The 16724-nt window shown below is 39.1% G+C and overlaps 1 protein-coding gene across 2 annotated transcripts in view; it reads left to right on the top strand.

Annotated features, from left to right (window-relative positions):
- The first annotated feature begins 856 nt into the window (after positions 1-856).
- RSPRY1 (ring finger and SPRY domain containing 1) overlaps positions 857-16724 on the top strand; it is a 28309-nt gene continuing 12441 nt past the window's right edge. The window contains exons 1-8 of one of the 2 annotated variants that reach the window (XM_075510305.1): positions 857-950; positions 3693-3850; positions 5984-6480; positions 10142-10194; positions 11652-11764; positions 14540-14666; positions 16111-16169; positions 16525-16591. In XM_075510305.1, the coding sequence (XP_075366420.1) occupies positions 6134-6480; positions 10142-10194; positions 11652-11764; positions 14540-14666; positions 16111-16169; positions 16525-16591 (766 nt within the window). In that variant the 5' untranslated portion in view covers positions 857-950; positions 3693-3850; positions 5984-6133. The remainder of the gene's footprint in view (positions 951-3692; positions 3851-5983; positions 6481-10141; positions 10195-11651; positions 11765-14539; positions 14667-16110; positions 16170-16524; positions 16592-16724) is intronic. The other variant, XM_075510306.1, reaches the window with a different exon arrangement.

The following is a 16724-nucleotide window of genomic DNA, read 5'->3' on the forward strand; positions in this document are numbered from 1 at the left end:
AATAGAATTGAATTAGGGATTTGCTCCACATTACACAATATGGTATTTGGTTACTACGTGCAAAAGAACCAGCACGGCATTTACTTGCTCCTCCTGAAGCCTGCAGTCCACTTCTTGCGTGTGCTGCATGGTAGCCACACTGGACACCAAGTAACTCTTTTTTTTAGTTGCACAAGTCTTACAGTTGAGAGGTTGACCTCAGATCTCAATGTGATCTCCTGAGAGTCTCAATTTCACATTATAATTGTATTTAATTTACTGGAAATTCTTGGTTTTCATCACCTACCCCAGTTGTTTCAAAGCTGATATCCTCTCCATGTTATAAAAGCTTGTAGCTGCAAACAGGCTTCTTCCCCCTCTTATTCCTGTATTGAAGTTGATTATCTTGCTGTTTCCTTCTTGTTATAGTTTGAACTTTTCATCCCACTGGCCTCACAAGTATTTCCATCCCCTTCCTTTTTAGGAGCATCATTTCTTTGGGAAAGAAATGCTGAGGAAATATTTCTAATTATTTTATCTCCTTAACAGGAAACTGCTGCCCAAAACTCTCAACAGTTTTGCGTTTGAAAAGCTGTCAACTTTACTGTGTGGTTTGCTGACTGAGCTCCCATGTTACTCTGCTCTTGAGAGGAGAAATCGATGATCTTACTCTTGTAACAGTGGCAGAAGCTGGAAAAGTGGTTCCAGTAGCTGAAACCATCTCTACTGATTTAAGTGTATGAGGTTTTTTCTTTGCTTGGCAATGCACTCCATTTCATGGAAAGGAGAGGCATTTTCCATCATGAGGCAGTATTATGGTTGGCTGTAACCGAATATTTGAGGGATGAATCACCGAGTCTTGCGCTGTGTATTGCAGAGAAAATGAGCCTAATGCCACTTGGAGCTGACTTCTCCGTTGGTGTGTCCTGCCGGATGATCAAGAGGAGGCCTCCGGGCATCCGCACTGCCAGGCAGGTGCAAATCCACTCAAATAGCATTCGTTTCAATGGCTGATGATTATTGCCCTCACTGGGACTTCCAGCTGTGGCAGGTTGGTCAGTCTATGCAGCTTGCAACTCCTTCGTGCATCCATGCATGTGCTTGAGCCTGCCAGGAGAGCAGCTGCTTTGCTGTCGCAGTGGTGGTCCTGATGGCCGGTGGAGGTGCATGGGGGCATGGGAGGCTGCTGCTAGCAGGGCTCTGGCAGTGCCCCAGCAGCTGCTTCTCTCCTGTGCAGGGGAGGTGTCCAGCTCAAATGGCATCTGAGCCTGTGCTTTGTTTAGGGGAAAATGTGCCAGGGCAGCCGTTCAGTGGGTGTCCTGCAGGTGCTTTCTGGTGTAAAGGAGGAGGTGTTGGACACTGGCATTCTCTGCTGTTCCCACAGTATCTGTTCAGAGAGAGAGATGTCGGTACCAGATACTTGTTATAGAATAAAAACTTACATTTTGATCAAATGTTTAGCAACTTCATAGTCCTGCATCCCAAAGTAACATCTGATGGTCAGAATTCAGAGTGAATGGATGAACCTGCCTGTTGAAAAGCAGGTACTGGCTGTTGCCTTTACCATTTCTTGCACTTAAGTGTGGGGTCGAGCTTTTACTAAAATACCATTTCCAAGTAAAATAAGTATTATCACTTTTATAAATCTGGCTGCCGTTGTGAACAGCTTTCATAATCTTGTTATTTTCTAAACTTGCCAAAGAATATTCCTTGAGCAAGTGCAAAGCTGATGGGATGGGGCTTTCTAGCACTGCAGTGTATCTGAATTGACACAAAATCAAGCTAATCACGGGAAAGTGGTCACAGCTTTTTAACATGGAGAACCCATTTTTCTTTCTGTCCCGTAGCTTAGCTCTTGCTGGTATTTTCACGCACAGTTGCTTCATCTGGAGACTTTTAGATTTACTTTGACTTGCAATAATTAAGAAAATGATGTTTGCACGATGTCATTGTAGCCCTGACAGGAGGCAATAGGTTTCTGTTCCAGTGGCCTTCCGGGGAAACTTGTTCTTACACCTAAGCACCAGCACATGAGCTAGTGGCTAAGATACTCTTAACATATTTGGGTTAAAGAGTGTTTTGTTGTGATATTAAAACATGAAAGGTAAAAGTCACAAACCACACTAAATTCTCCAATAGCATAATTTTTAAGAAAACTAGTACACCTTGGTTAACAATTAGTCACAACATTATAATGGAAGACTGCTAAATTTTAAAAGCAGTTGCAGAGACTCTTAGCTGTGTAACTACTGAAAAAGAATTTAAATGGATTATGAAAGATTAGTTCTCTTCCTTAACTGTGTTCTAACAGCAAAACAAACATGCAGCCTTTGTTTCAGGAGACTGAGCTATTGCCTCTCGGGTGAGTGCACTTGGAAAGAGCCTATTTGTCTGTTACCGTATGCTTGCTGTTATGCCTGGCATTAAGTATCTCCTGCCAGGTAGGACAAGAGGCTTATCTTGGCCTATCTCGATACTGCAGTTGTGATAGTCTTCATTTGCTCCTTGAATTTTTTTCTTCATTTAGACAAAGTCTTTAAAAAAAAAAAAAAACCCTTTCTTCTTTTATTCCCGCAATATTTGCAAGTAGACTGTTAAGTATTTTTTGAATTAAAAAACATGTTCTTTTGTGCAGGTTTTGTTGAGAGCAGGGATTTGCAAAAGTTAGGCTTGAAGTTAAATTTTAAAATTTATTTCCATATCTGTATGCAGAGATTGTTACCTCTTACTGAAACAATAATATATTTCATCTTTCACGATGTGCAAAATGCTTTTGGTTTTGTGTGTTGGTTGTGTCACTGAGGTCTCTGAGTTTGGACAGAAGCAGAATTGATCACTCTCATCACTTGCATCTCTCTTCTCTACTGTAATTCCCTGTTCCATCCTACAGCTGACCTGAATTTTGATGTCTCTGTCCTCCTTACTTCAGCAGTGAGAGTGAGGAAGTTGGGGTGGCCACCAGCAGCCTAATGCTACAGTCGCAGTTCATTATAATGTTGTAAAGCTGTCCTTAAAAAATATGCCAGCTCAAATGCAATCTATTACATCACTGTTTTAAAAGACTTTTTTAAGAAAAGCTTTTCCTTTGCACTTCAGAGCCTCTCTTCGTGCATTAGTACTCTGTCCAGACAAGCTGGGTTGCGAGGTAGACCTGTAGCAATCTCTTCTACCTTATGTTCCTAATTGTTTAGCCTTTCAGATTGTTTGGGGCTTGACAATGAACTCCTTGTATGTGATGGTAAGCAGCAGCCAGGTGAATGCTGTCAAACTCAGCTCTTTACTAAATAAAGGGAGTTTGTCCTGTCATTTCTCTTTTCCCTTTATCTAATCAACTTTTATAGTGTACTTGCTTTTATTTTCTTCTGTCCCTACTCTACTGGAGGGTGATCTGGAGCAGATATTATTGCTTCCCTTCTTCCTCCTGTAAGCAGTAATTTGAGGAGAGCAGTCAGTCATTGCTGTGCACTTGCTATGGTGTCTGGAATACCAAGGCTGTAAAAACAGATTGGATTTTCTGTAGCTGTGTCTAGTCCTAAAGCTAGGAGGTGGCAAACTGGTTTTTGAAGCCTTGAGAAAACTTCCCCCGTAAAGGCTGAGTGTGGCTGAAAATAAGTGTGACTTGATGTCATGGTGGGTGTAGGGAGGAGGTGGCATATGTCTACCTTAGAGGCAGTTTCCAAGTGAATTGTTCTTTCTTTTCCCTCTGTCTTCAGGGACTCTTCAGCATAATGATTCACTGCCCACGATAAACGCTTATAGAGTGCTGCTATTCCAGATACAACTGTGTCTGTGCCCTGAAGAAATACAGTCCACTCTTCTTACAGCGCTTTGTGAGCAAGCCCAACTGTTCCTGAACCAAACATACTTAAGGGTGAGTTGATCATAATTGCTTGGTTTTAATCATGCTTTAAGTTGTCAAACAGAAAAACCTAGGTTTCAATAATAGGTTTTAATCTTGACTTATGTCTATTTTTGTTTCCTTAGGTAGGTTCTTACTTGCTGCTAATCCCTAAAATACAGCTTTTCCATGCTCATTTTGATGACAGGGTAGATTCACTGTGTTAACGTTTTCTTAGGTTACAGAACAGCTTAACTAAATACAGATTCTGAACCTGTAATGCACTAACAATGCAGTTTTACACTTTAGTAACATAATTTAAGGGTATTTTAGTAAGTTATCTGGATTCATAAATATATGCATATTTTTTCCTTTGGAAGACATGTTTTGCATTTCACATAACTAGCTCTTCTTTAAAAAACAAAAAACAACCAACCAAAAACTTCCCAACCTTTTAAAGTCATTTGAACCAGTTATGATCTTACACAATTCCATTTAAGATCTATGCAATCTGTATTGGCACCCTCACATCTACTTTTTACTTGCTGACTGAGAAGATAACAGCTGTATTGGCTCAGATGGAAGGACTCCTGAGCCTGGTGTCCCACCTCTTGCTGTGGTCAAACTGCTTGGAGAATAAGGCAAGCATGTTGTGATGTTGAAACCCTCTTAATGACCTGTGGTTTAGGAATTTCTTGAACTGGAAGTCAAGATCTTGCATTTTTTTCCAATTAATATCCCTTGAGGGATTCTCCCCCTCTCTCCCCCCCCCCCCAAGTTAGCCTTAGTTAATTTCTTAATATTGAACTCTTCACCGTGCTAACAGAAGATAATGTACTTCAAACCTACAGAAGTGTCTGTGAGAGCTTGTTTGTAGTGCTTTTCCAGTGACAACTGTACATTCAGACTTGCTCATATGACCAGTGTCTGGCTTCCCAAGTAATGTTGTTATGATCTTGTCCCAGTTGGCAGCCAACAGTTGCACAGTTACCAGTTGGCTCTGATGATAGGCAGCCTTTCATATTTGAAAGGTGGCAACTGTCTTTGACTTTCTTTTAATTCTATGGTGCTACATGTCTGCTGTTAAATAGACTGATTAATTAATTGTAGAATAGTAATAACTTGTTACAGGATATTCACCGTAATTCGTAGCTTAAATGTTGATTCTTAAAAGAATAACATGAGTTTAGTCTTAAAAGTTACTTATTTATTCTGGCATGCTTGAAGTGCATAAGTAGTGAAATGATGTCTTTTGAAGGGCTTTATTTTAGCTGAGACTTTACATAATGTTCTATAGAAATATACCCTATGGTTTGAAAAATAACTTGTAATGAGGCAGGGTTTTGTGTCCTCTTGCTTTTTCTAGCATTCTCAAGTCAGTGATTCTGAGGGACTGCCCTACAATCCCAGTTACTCGTGGGCCTGGATTTGATCCAAACTGTTTGAGTCAAGAACAAAAGAATGACTGAAACAGTCTTGAATTGCAAAAAGGGGAAGAGTGGGTTGATGCTAGGTCCAAACAAGCATACAACGTGCTAAAATGGTGTCTGTAATTCCTGGTTATTTCAGGGTTGGTACTTGGTGCTTCTTTGGGTGAGAATCCAGTTGATGTAGGCACGTTCTAAAAAGATGTGTTTATGCACAGATGGGTTAAACACGGAGTTCATTGTTAAATCTATTGTTTGTTGAGATAATAGCCAAAATTGTAAAGAACTAGTTTTGTAGAGTGAATCTGGAAATGACACTGAATATTCCCGTTGTGAAATGAGAACCTTAAATGTGCAGACTTTACTTGTGTGGCTTGAGCAGTATGTCTCTATAAAGGGCAAAGAACAAATGAAACTGTTAATGCTTACCCCTTAAAGGGTAGCAGTGTGCTAGATTTAAGGACAAAGTTGTTCCTCTGCATCTAAAAACCATGGAAGAACTGGGAAATAATAGGTAGTGTAGAAAGGAGTGGTGTGTGGGTGGGAGCTACTTACCCAGTAAACTTCCTACTCCTCCTCTTCTTTCCTTTCCCCCTCCCCACAATAGACTTCAAGTACAAACCTTATGTTTCCTAGGTGCTTTATCCACCAAGACTGATTCTGTTTACTAAAATAGGAATTCTTCTGTTATTCATTAGAAATAGTAACACTGACTCTTGTTTTGGGTTTGCTTTTTCAGATCTCCTTCTGGATGACCAATGTGTATTATAACCAATTTTATCGGAAACTAAGTCTCCAACTTCCTATTTATTCCACCTGGTAGCAACGCTTATAATGCAAAAAAATCACAATTCAGGATCACACAAACATTACTCTTAAAACTTTCTAGATGATTGTAGTTGCTTTGGTTGTGTTCTATGCTAGCAGAAGCCTTTTTCAAAGTTTACTGTTGACTCTAGAGCACCACATTCCCTGCTTACTGGGAGTCTTGGGAGCTAGCAATATGGGAAACTCATGTGTTTGCCGTGATGACAGTGGAGCAGAAGACAACGTGGAATCTCAGAGTCGGCAAACGGAGAATAGTAGAGTACACATACCTGAAGCAAGAAGCCACCCAAGGGACCCTGTGCGTCCACCCAGGAGGGGTCGAGGGCCTCATGAACCAAGAAGGAAAAAACAGAATGTGGATGGGCTAGTACTTGACACACTGGCTGTAATTCGGACGTTAGTAGATAAGTAAGTACCTCCTCAAGGAATAATTCAACATGAATGAAAATGTTCTTGTCTTCTCTCAAACTGTGACTCCATCCTCTCATCGATCTACACCTGACCCTCCCTGAAGCAGCTCCTTTCCATCTGGAGGCTTAGGAGAGGAGCACCTTTCCTAGGTAATAGTAGTAGCTCCTGAGTGCCCCGATACTGACTCTTCCAGAAGCTGAAGAGTTTTCCCACAGTTCCTGTATGGGCCTACACGCAGGTGGGATGAGGAGTGTGCTCAGTATTTCTTACCTGGCATAGATACACAGTTTAGGAAGTAATGAACACTCCAGAGTTTGGGAACTTCCATCTTAAAAATTGGTTGTTGTGCAAGATTTCTGTTTTCAGGCTGTATTTACTTCTTCAGAAATGGTTAAGCAAAACTGAGAGCTTTGATCTTTGTTAGCTTGTATAAACAGACTGAGGTTTTCTTTCCAGTTATAAGTCTGACTACTTTTTAAAGACCGCATGTTGTGGCTGTTCAACTCATGATCCTAGTATTGCATTCCTTGCATGCTCAAAGCATCCATTAAGGGTGTCGGGGATATTTATGCATTCATCCTTTTCCTTTTTTTTTTTGGTTTTGCATTGCTTTCTACAAAGCTTTAAAAGGACCTTCAAAATGATGGGTTAAGTTAGCTCATCACCTTTTGGGTTAGGTGCAGGCTAGGAATTGGAAAGGCCAAAACAGACGGAAAAACACTATTGTAGCTTCACAGCTGGGGTTTAAGATGGATGAGGCTCAGGATAAGTGAGGTTTGATTTGTATACCTGCATCCATTACTCTGGAATGTGCCTTCCTGCTGTAAAATGCTTTAAATGGAACTACCAGGACACATTTTTTCCTGAGCACTTAAATCTAAGAGGGGGTTTTTAAACAGGTTTTATTTTGTGGTCTCTCTTCAAATCATTAAGTTAAAATCATGGCAAATTTTTTGAAAGTCCCTAATCTCGCATGCCTTCCCCTTTTCCCTAAGCTCAGCTCTTTAGGCTGTTTCACAACGCTTTTGTGCATAGTTGATTCCGTTCCTGTGGGTCTTGCAATCGTTTTTGTAACCTTGTAAGTGCTCTCCTATGCTACTGAGGGACAATAAGCATAGTTATTTCACTGATCCTGGAGTCCTGTTTCTGACAAATTCCTGAAGCTACTGTATTTTTATACAGACTCCAGTGAAATACTTCTAGACTTATGTAATCACATAGGTTGGAAGGGACCTCCGGAAGTTCATCTGCTCCAGCCTCCTGCTTAAAACCCAGGTATAGCTGGAGCAGGTGGCTCAGGGTCTTACCCAGTCAAGTATTGAACACCTTCAGAATATGGAGATTCTCCACCTCTTTGGGTCCCTGTTCCAGTGTTTGACCACCCCATGCTTTAAATAAGTAAATATTTTTAAAAGTTGGAATTTCCCATGTTCCAACACACCCCTGCTGCCTCTTGTCTTGTTGCTGTGCACCTCTGAGAAGAGTCTGGCTCTGTCCTCTCTGCTCTCTCCAATTACGTAGTTGCAGAGAGAAATAAGACTTCCCCTCCTCTCCCCTTGTCCCCCCCTTAAGGATGAACAAATCTTTCTCTTAGCTTTTGTTTGTATGCCACGTTCTTCAGCCCTCAGCCATCTAGCTCAGTAGCCTTCTGCTAGATACACTTACTTATAGCAATGCCTTTCTCATCCTGGGGAGTGCAAAAGTGGGCTGTACTGGTATACTGGTTTTCCTTGTTTCATATTAAGGCAGTTGGTAAGACACAGCCAGTTTTATAACACAGCTACATATTACAAGTTGTATATAAGACAAAGGCCTACAGCTATGAATAATGGAGAGGTCTGTTCATGAGGCAAACTATCTGAATGTGTCTGAAAAATTTATCCTAGACTTGAAGCTAATGGTGGCCCTTTTTAGATTAATAGGAAAGCTCACTTGGAAAAAAAAACTGTATCTGGAAATCTTGGTTTTCAGTGTAAGTGAAAGACTGTAGGAATAAGTATGTTCCATATTACCTGTTCCTCCTAGAGCCTGATTTTTTCAGTTTTGAAAATACCACAACTGAAGGAAACTGTACGGAGGCTGACAAATCTCTTTATGTCAAAAAATGTCCAAGAATAAAGTAAAACTAAAAAGAAACTATGTGAGTAATAGCAAGTTGGAAGTACGGGCTTCAGTGTGGTAGCACAGCCTGAAAAAGCAAAAGATGATAGTCTAAGGAATGGAAGGCAAAACCCTTTTTCTGACAATTTTTTTTCCAAATTCTGTACTGAAAGTTAATACATGGGGACACTCAGATGAATTGTAAATTTAAGTTCTTATACTGTCATCTGCAATGAACAGTTGCTTTCCCTGTTTGCTGTTTGTTTGGGTTTTCTTGTTGGGGTTTTTTGTTTGTTTTATTAAATCTCAAAGTCAGGACCTAAAACATACCTGGCAACTGCTTTTTTCCTCTCATATCTAGAGATAATTCCTTTCTAGAAGGAAAGGAGTTAAGTTTCATTTCCTAGCCTCAGAAGAATAAGTACTAATTTTTGGCATTTATATGAAGTGCTGCTTTATAAATTAAGAAATTAGCAAAATGACTGTTTTGTTTCCAAATGAGGAAGGTGGGGATGTTTGGAAATTAAGTGGTTAAAATGGCAAATCAGTGGGACAGAACTCTACTTGCTCAGTGCCAGTAGTGCTAACACCTGCTACCCATGACAGAATATTTGTCATATTCCAATGTTATGGCAATATAAAAATGTGTTTAAACTTCAGCATTTTCTTGTGTAAAAATTTAAGAGTGTTAATTTTTTTTGTAAGAAAAGCGTGTATTTTAATCATAGTTTTAGTCAAAACTGAGATTTTTCTCTTATTTTATAATTAATCCCTCCAAAGTAGATAGCTTTATCTGCATGATTAATCTGTGGTGAAATTTTCTAAAATTCATCTGTATTTAGCATTTCTGGTTTTATTTAAGAGGTATGTGATAGAAAAGAAGTGTGGAACATATCATTCTAAGCCTGGGGTTAGTTTACAATGCCTCAGTAGCACTGAATAAAGCATTTAGGACATGCTGCTGCATAAGGTTTTTCTGGACCTGGAGGTGCTTACTGAATAGGATTTTGAGATCTTCCTTTAGAATCGAGTTAAATATCTTCTGTTAAACAGCCTTAACTATTTCTTACAGCTCTTGTTAATGAGTTTGAAGTCTATGATGCCTTTCAGTTTTGTGAGGATTTTCTATATATTTAGCAGAGAATTTCTGGGAAAAAAAATCATGTTTAAGCGATGTCCCTTGTGCACTGCTCTTCATTCACTTCATGACCTCTGACATACTGTCTCTTGTTACGTACTCTGAGGAACCCTGCTAATGAATAGCACTATGCCTAAGCATTATGTTTAGCTTTTAGACATGCAGATATAGATCACCATTTCATTTATTAGTAGCTATAGTAGGTGTGTAGATGTACAGATGTTGACTTTGAGCCAGAAGAAGGCTCAAATCCCATCTGTGCTTCAGATCTGACAACAGCATTAGCAGTCTGCAGCCTATGTAACTTCCTTTTGTTAAATACTTACTGGATTCATTTTCTGTCTGTTGTATTATAATTTTATTTGGTGTATTATGTTGATGAGTGTGCATAAATTTTGACCTGTGTAATATCTCTTTCAGTGACCAGGAGCCTCCTTATTCAATGATCACGTTGCATGAAATGGCAGAAACAGGTATCAAGGCCCTGTGTTGGGCATTTCAGTTGTAACTCCAAAGCAAAAAAAATTCCTTCTTTTCTTTGTGAGGAAAAATACATGCTAGCAGTATGTATTATGACTTGCTGTAGCTCTAGCGATGTGGGATCCAAAACAGTTTTGCCCTTTAGAAGTTGCACTGAGCTCATTGCATTTACCTGAGGTTTTTTTGAACTCCATTAAACTTCCTACGTTAACTCTCCAGAAGCAGGCAACAGATGGCCACAAACACATTGTAATGACATTAAACTGTAAGCCACAAAGAATGTCTGTTTGCAGTAAGGCGGAAACAACTCATATATGTATGTAGACATAGTTTAAACCCACGTGCTCCAGTGTTGGCAAATAGTACATACTTTTTGTCTTGGGTTTTGCTGTCCTTAGACCTCCACTTTATTAATGTAGTTGTTCCAATGTTGTTCCTAAGTACTCCTGCAAGCTTAGCTGGTTTTGTGCAAGGGCTTTTTTTTTTGTCTTTTGTTACAGTAGGAGAAGTTCTCCCACCTCCACCAAATTTCTGGTTTAGGTGAATTTTTGTCTCTCTTAATGGAGTTGGTACTGGTCTTAGGAAATGTATTTCTATATCAAAATAAATGAATCGGCCTGATTAGGTATTACAGCCGTTCAGTAAAATGTCTTTTGGGGGAATGTGCTAACAAAACTCAAACCCCAAGGTGTTACTTATAGTTACTTGTTATTGTTGAAAGGAGTGCCAAGTCTCTTCAACCTCACTCGCTTGTATGCAGATACAGACTCTGTCTTTATTTTCACTTCTAAGGGAACTAGTTTCTTGTAAATCCAAATCTGTTTACTTTATTAGTAGTTTAACATCTTATATGTGGATTGTTGTTTACTTGCGAGTAGAAGCTCTTGTCTACTTATTAAACAGTGAGAGCTGTTCCTTATGAAAGCAAATTTTTAGACCACCAGGCAAGGGACAAGCTAATGCAGTTCCTCTGAGGTCTGTTTTACCTGAGGGAACTCAAGAAGAGTGCTCTGATTCTGACTAGAAGAAGTATTTCTTCAGTGTCAACGTGGATGCAGCATTTAACACTTAAGAGTTGACATTGGACACTGAACTCTTGAGTATCACACTGGAACGAAATGCTTATCCATACTGATCATGAGTGTTCATTCCTAGTACTAGTGGGAACTAAAGGATGCTCTGGCCTGGGCAAGACAGTTCTCCAAACCATAGAGGTGTTCACTATTACCCAGGCTGCTGTAAACTTTTTTTCCTCCTTGAATTTAAACTTCTAAACTACTGCAAACTAAGACATTGGTGTAAAAAGCCAACTGTCTTTTTATTTTTCCTAGTGTCTGTAAACTCGCTGGATAATTTTGAGGATTTTTCAATTTACATTTATGGATGTATTTTGAACACTTCAGAATTGCAGTGTTAATTCTGAGCATTACTTCTGTTTTGCGGTTGACAGATGAAGGCTGGTTGGAAGTTGTCCAATCTTTAATTAGAGTTATTCCATTAGAAGATCCCCTGGGACCAGCTGTTATAACGCTACTACTTGATGAATGTCCGCTGCCAACAAAAGTGAGTCTAAAGTGTATGTGTTTATCTGTGGCTGAATTTCAGTTATTCATGGTTGCCACACCCGTGATAGTTTCTGGGTGGGTTTCACCAGTGATGCAAAATGCTGTTAGCTGTTCAGAAAATGGGTGTAACTTGTTACTTTAAGTAATTTGTGGTGACTTGGTATCTAATTGCTACTTAATGCTGGAAGCACTGTAAGGAGGAAAAAAAAAGAAGAAAAAAAAAAGAGAGATAAATCTGGTCCATGGGGAAGAACAAGAGGCCTTTGGTCCTTAGCTGCTTTTATTGCTGTCCTCTCCTGCCATGTGGTACATGCATGCTGGTTCAGCGAGGGTGTACAAATGCTGCAAAAGCAGTACAAGTTCTGCCGTTTTGTTCTCAAGTTCTGAAAGCTGCACATTGACAAGTCACTATTGAATTTGTTCCTGCCATGCACGTAAGGAATGCAACGTGAGTGGGTGTGTTAAGTTAGGCAAATGATGTTTTTTTTTTTTAACTATGAAATATCTAGATACAGTTTTGGCAAATCTGAATACTTTTTTTTTTTGCTGACCACTAATCTCTTTTTGGATAGAAAGATGACCCGAGGTGTTCGTATTGTTTTGGTACGGGTGCTTTAGTAAGAGCCTCAAGTGCTTCAAGATGCTAACCACTGCTGAATCCCTTTGAATGTGATGATTGTACAGAGAACTTGTCTGTCTTCACATGCTTCAAATGTCGTTATCTCATTTAATCAGAAATTGATGATGACATCATTGCAACTTTCACTTATTAATCTACTTGTTATGCTGCCAATTTTAGTTTTCAATTTGCATTGTTAGGGATATAAAAAGCTGGTAGCTTTTTGTCTTCCATAAATGCATGAGTGGCTGGAGAGCTAGTCAAGCGCTCTACCTGCAGTGAGTTTATTTTTCCTCTAGGCTGTTGGTTAAAGTTATCTGAGACTTTTGAACAAGTTAAATGTTGTATAGACTGTCACATAGACTGCAAAACGATTTTGAAAGCAAAGCTATGACTAGAAATTTTGCCTGCTTTGAAAAAGAAATCAGGAAGTGGAGACCACTGTGTGCCATGTGAAGAATTATTTTGTATTTTTTTGTTCGACTATACAATGTACTTGGCAATCAAATGATTTGTTTTTAGAAAGCCACATGACTTTTATTTAGGTACTTTAATTTTAAGGAGTTAGCTGTGAAATAGTTGACCTTAACAAGACAAAAGGAATAAGAAGCCTGTTTCTGGGGTGCTCAGAGTTTGTCTGGGGTTTTTTGGGCGTCTTTTTGGGTTTTTTGGTTTTTGTCCATCCCCCCACCCCATGCAATCTCCTTATATTGCACAAGAAGCTGCAGTTGTGGGATCTGCTGGTCACATGCAGCCTAGTAAAGTGTTCGCTGCTGTTCATTTTCTTTGTATTCAGGATAAGTTTAAGTTTTTGGTCTTAAGGGTTGTCAGTCAGTGCCCCACTTCTGTGACAGCTGGATAACAGCAGCAGGCTGTATTTCATTTTCTGTTATTGTAGGCTATAAAGTCCATAAAGTTAAAATGGCAGTGCAGTAAACTGTTTATTCTATAAAGTCTTTATTTAACTCAAAATAGTTGATCTCTGTGACAGCTCTAATAGCAGCTAAAAGCAGTATCAGAGTATTTCAAGAGTCTAATTTTAGTGAGGTTTTTCCATCCCAAATCTGTGGCTCAGTCATCCTTTCTTCTTTCTCTATTCTTTCCACTTAACATCAGTCCTGTTCATCAGTTCTGTTTTTGTGGCTTTTCTTTTGGGAACATAACTACTTTTCAGTGTTATCTCTGTACAAACCTCAGACTCTAGTGCAGTAAACTGATTTGAGTGTGGCTCAGAACACAATTCAAAAAACCTGATATATTCAACTGGAGCAGTACTCCTTTTTTCTCCAGATGGCCTGCTGATGACTTCAATATGAGGAGTTCTATTTTAATTAGATCCTAGCCTGAGATTATGCAGTTTCAGTCTGAATCAGCTGAAACTTTCATGAAGTCCGGAAAGTTGAGCAGGATTTGGAACTTTGTGAGGTGGGGTTCTCCCTGTGGGATAACTTGTTCTGGCTCTAGATTAACCCCTAACTAACCTGAAAATGGAGGGTATGCTCTAGATCTATCTTGAATTTTATCCATACCATACTGCCTGAATGAAGCAAGTCAAAGCATGGCACTTTAGATTTATTACCCTCATTGGTTACTTCCTAAATTAGTGTGACTACAGAAAGCCATTTATGCTCTCAAGGATACCATTTATGACGTCCTGTAAAGCTGACAGCATCCTAAATTTATGATGGGGATGTGGGCTCTTTTATTGGGGCACATCTCTGTAGTCCTGAATTCTAAAGTCTAAACCAGTCCTTTTCTTTTGGAAAGGGTGTTAGTTTTAGGACACTGGAAACAGATTAGGTGGCAGTAGTGCCATATGTGCTGATTGGTATTGTTTGCCTTTGTCTACTATTCAAGTTCTTATTGCTATAGATACTTCTTTGTACACTTGTGTACATCCAGAGGTGTCCTGAGTTGTTGATCACAACAATGACCAGCAATCTGGTAGTAATTTTAAAGTTACAAATCTTAGTTATGTTGAACTTCTCTTCCCATCTGCTCTTTTATTTTCTTCTTCTCTTAAGAGATAGCCATGCTGTCTGTAATATGACTTTAGTAATATCATGTAAAAATAATTTGTTGTACTATATTGAGTTAGGGGGAAAACTGTATCTGTCAGTAACGTTGAAGAGACTTCTGATTTTTCTTTTTCAGGATGCATTACAAAAGTTAACTGAAATATTAAACTTAAGTGGAGCTGCTGCTTGCCAGGATGCTTGTCACCCTGCCAAACACCGGAATACAACTGCAGTACTGGGCTGCTTAGCAGAGAAGTTAGCAGGTAAAGCCATGGGATTCTTCTGAAAGCTTGCATTTGGCTTGCTGAAGCACCTTCTGCTTTAGCACCCACGATGCAGACTAGTTCAGAAATGTTTTCTTAGAACTGAATAATGTTCTGCATCAAGGGAAGACCTTGGGTCACAGGTGTGACTGAGTCTACTGCTTGATTAAAATGTCAAACAGTCACTAGCTTGGGTCTGAATGAGCCATTCACAGTCCCAGATACTTAGAAAGACCAAATCCTTCTGATGCATGGGTAGTGATTGTGGATCAATGTTTGTTTATGGTATATTGCCTTAGCACTGGTAATCAGTCTTTTCTGTAGACCTACTCTGGCTGTGTATGAATTACCGAGAACAAGTAGTTCTTTAGCCAGTAGGCAGGAATATCAAATTAGTAGTCTTGGAGGCTGTATACAAACAAAAAGAAGGATGCTCTTTCTCCTAAACATGTATTGCTCTATTGTAGTTAGCTGAAAAGATTCTCTCTTCTGTGTTACTTAAAAATAGAATCCCAGCAATATTCTTTTAAAGTGACTTTTCATGTAGAACTTTTATTCCCTGTCATTTCTAGTACCCTGCTGGAAACTGATGATTATGTTTCTTTCCTGATGATGGTCGGGTTTGTATGTAGCTTTTTGCTCATTTTCTGAAAGTGGACAGGAAAAGGAGGAAAGTGATTGTCCAGTATCACCTAATGGTTATTAAAAAATAGTTTCAATATTTCTGTCAAAAAAACTGAAGAATAAGGGCAGGAAGCATTTTTGTACTATAATACTTATACCCTGTTATAATAAGTCAAAATGAGATCCTGTATCTACTTTCATCTTGGTGGTCATGGAACAGTTCTCATTGTATCAGCTCGGGCAGCAAATCAGTTAATGCTGTGTTGGAACCCTTTGCAATTTGTTACAGTTTGTAGATGCCAGAGTTTGATTCCCTTGTATCTCTCTCTTGATTAAACAGACAGTATTTTTTTTAAATTGGCTGCTTGCCATGGTGCTGCTGCAGATTATATAGTTAACTATCAAGTAGGCTATATTAGATACTCAGTTTTGCTTATTTTGGGCTACTGATAAATGGAGCTGGTCTTTATACTTTGACTCTCGAAGGAGAGGGGAGCCAGTCTCTTTTTGAAAGTAATGAGCATCAAAATGGTAAGCAGAGGCTGATGGAGTCTTCAAAAACTCAGAAGTGTGCTAGAACTCTGTACCCATTTACAGAAGGTAAACTGAATATGTTTGTAATTTGGCAGTAACTGTGTAATTATTAAATGTGTAGCAAATATTTGATTGTGAACAGTGATAATTGTTCTATATTATAGTTCTGCTTTGCTGTGAAGTTCTTAGATGTTCTTTAATTTGTTGCCTTGTGTTTAAAAGTTCTGTACGATCATGAGTATATGGTAGTTCCCGTGGAAGGATTTAATTTTTAATGCTCTTGTAGGTCCTGCAAGTATAGGCTTACTCAGCCCAGGCATATTGGAATATTTACTTCACAGCTTGGTAAGTGTCTCCAATCTTCTTGTATGTATTCATATATAGCAATTATAATGGAATTTATTTTTTATTATTACTGTGAAAAGTTAGGGTTATGTTTGGTAAATACTGGTAATGTATGTTATAGACAGCTGAGATTCCAGACAGTCTGTGGGATCTCCATCCTTGGAGATAATTGGAAGTCAATAGGACAAAGCACTGAGCAGCCTGATCTACTCAAACCAGCTCTCAACAGGAGGGTAGACTAGATGACCTTTGGAGGTCCCTTTCAACCTAAAGCATTCTGTGACAGACTAACAGCTTTCCCTATCCATCTGTGCTGGCTATTTATTTAATAACTTTTCTTACTGCCCATGTTTAGAACTTCCAGTCCCATCCGACAGTGATGCTTTTTGCACTAATAGCACTGGAGAAGTTTGCACAAACAAGTAAGTATTAGCCTGATACTGCTCTTAACAGTCATACTATGGCTTCTACTGCATGATTGTCATTTGCTTCATCTGATATCACTTGTGAGCATGAGAGACCAGATTGGTGGGAACACAAATGTAGAGGAGAAAT

This window comes from Mycteria americana, chromosome 8 (genome assembly GCF_035582795.1).
Source record: "Mycteria americana isolate JAX WOST 10 ecotype Jacksonville Zoo and Gardens chromosome 8, USCA_MyAme_1.0, whole genome shotgun sequence".
Lineage (NCBI taxonomy): Eukaryota > Metazoa > Chordata > Aves > Ciconiiformes > Ciconiidae > Mycteria > Mycteria americana.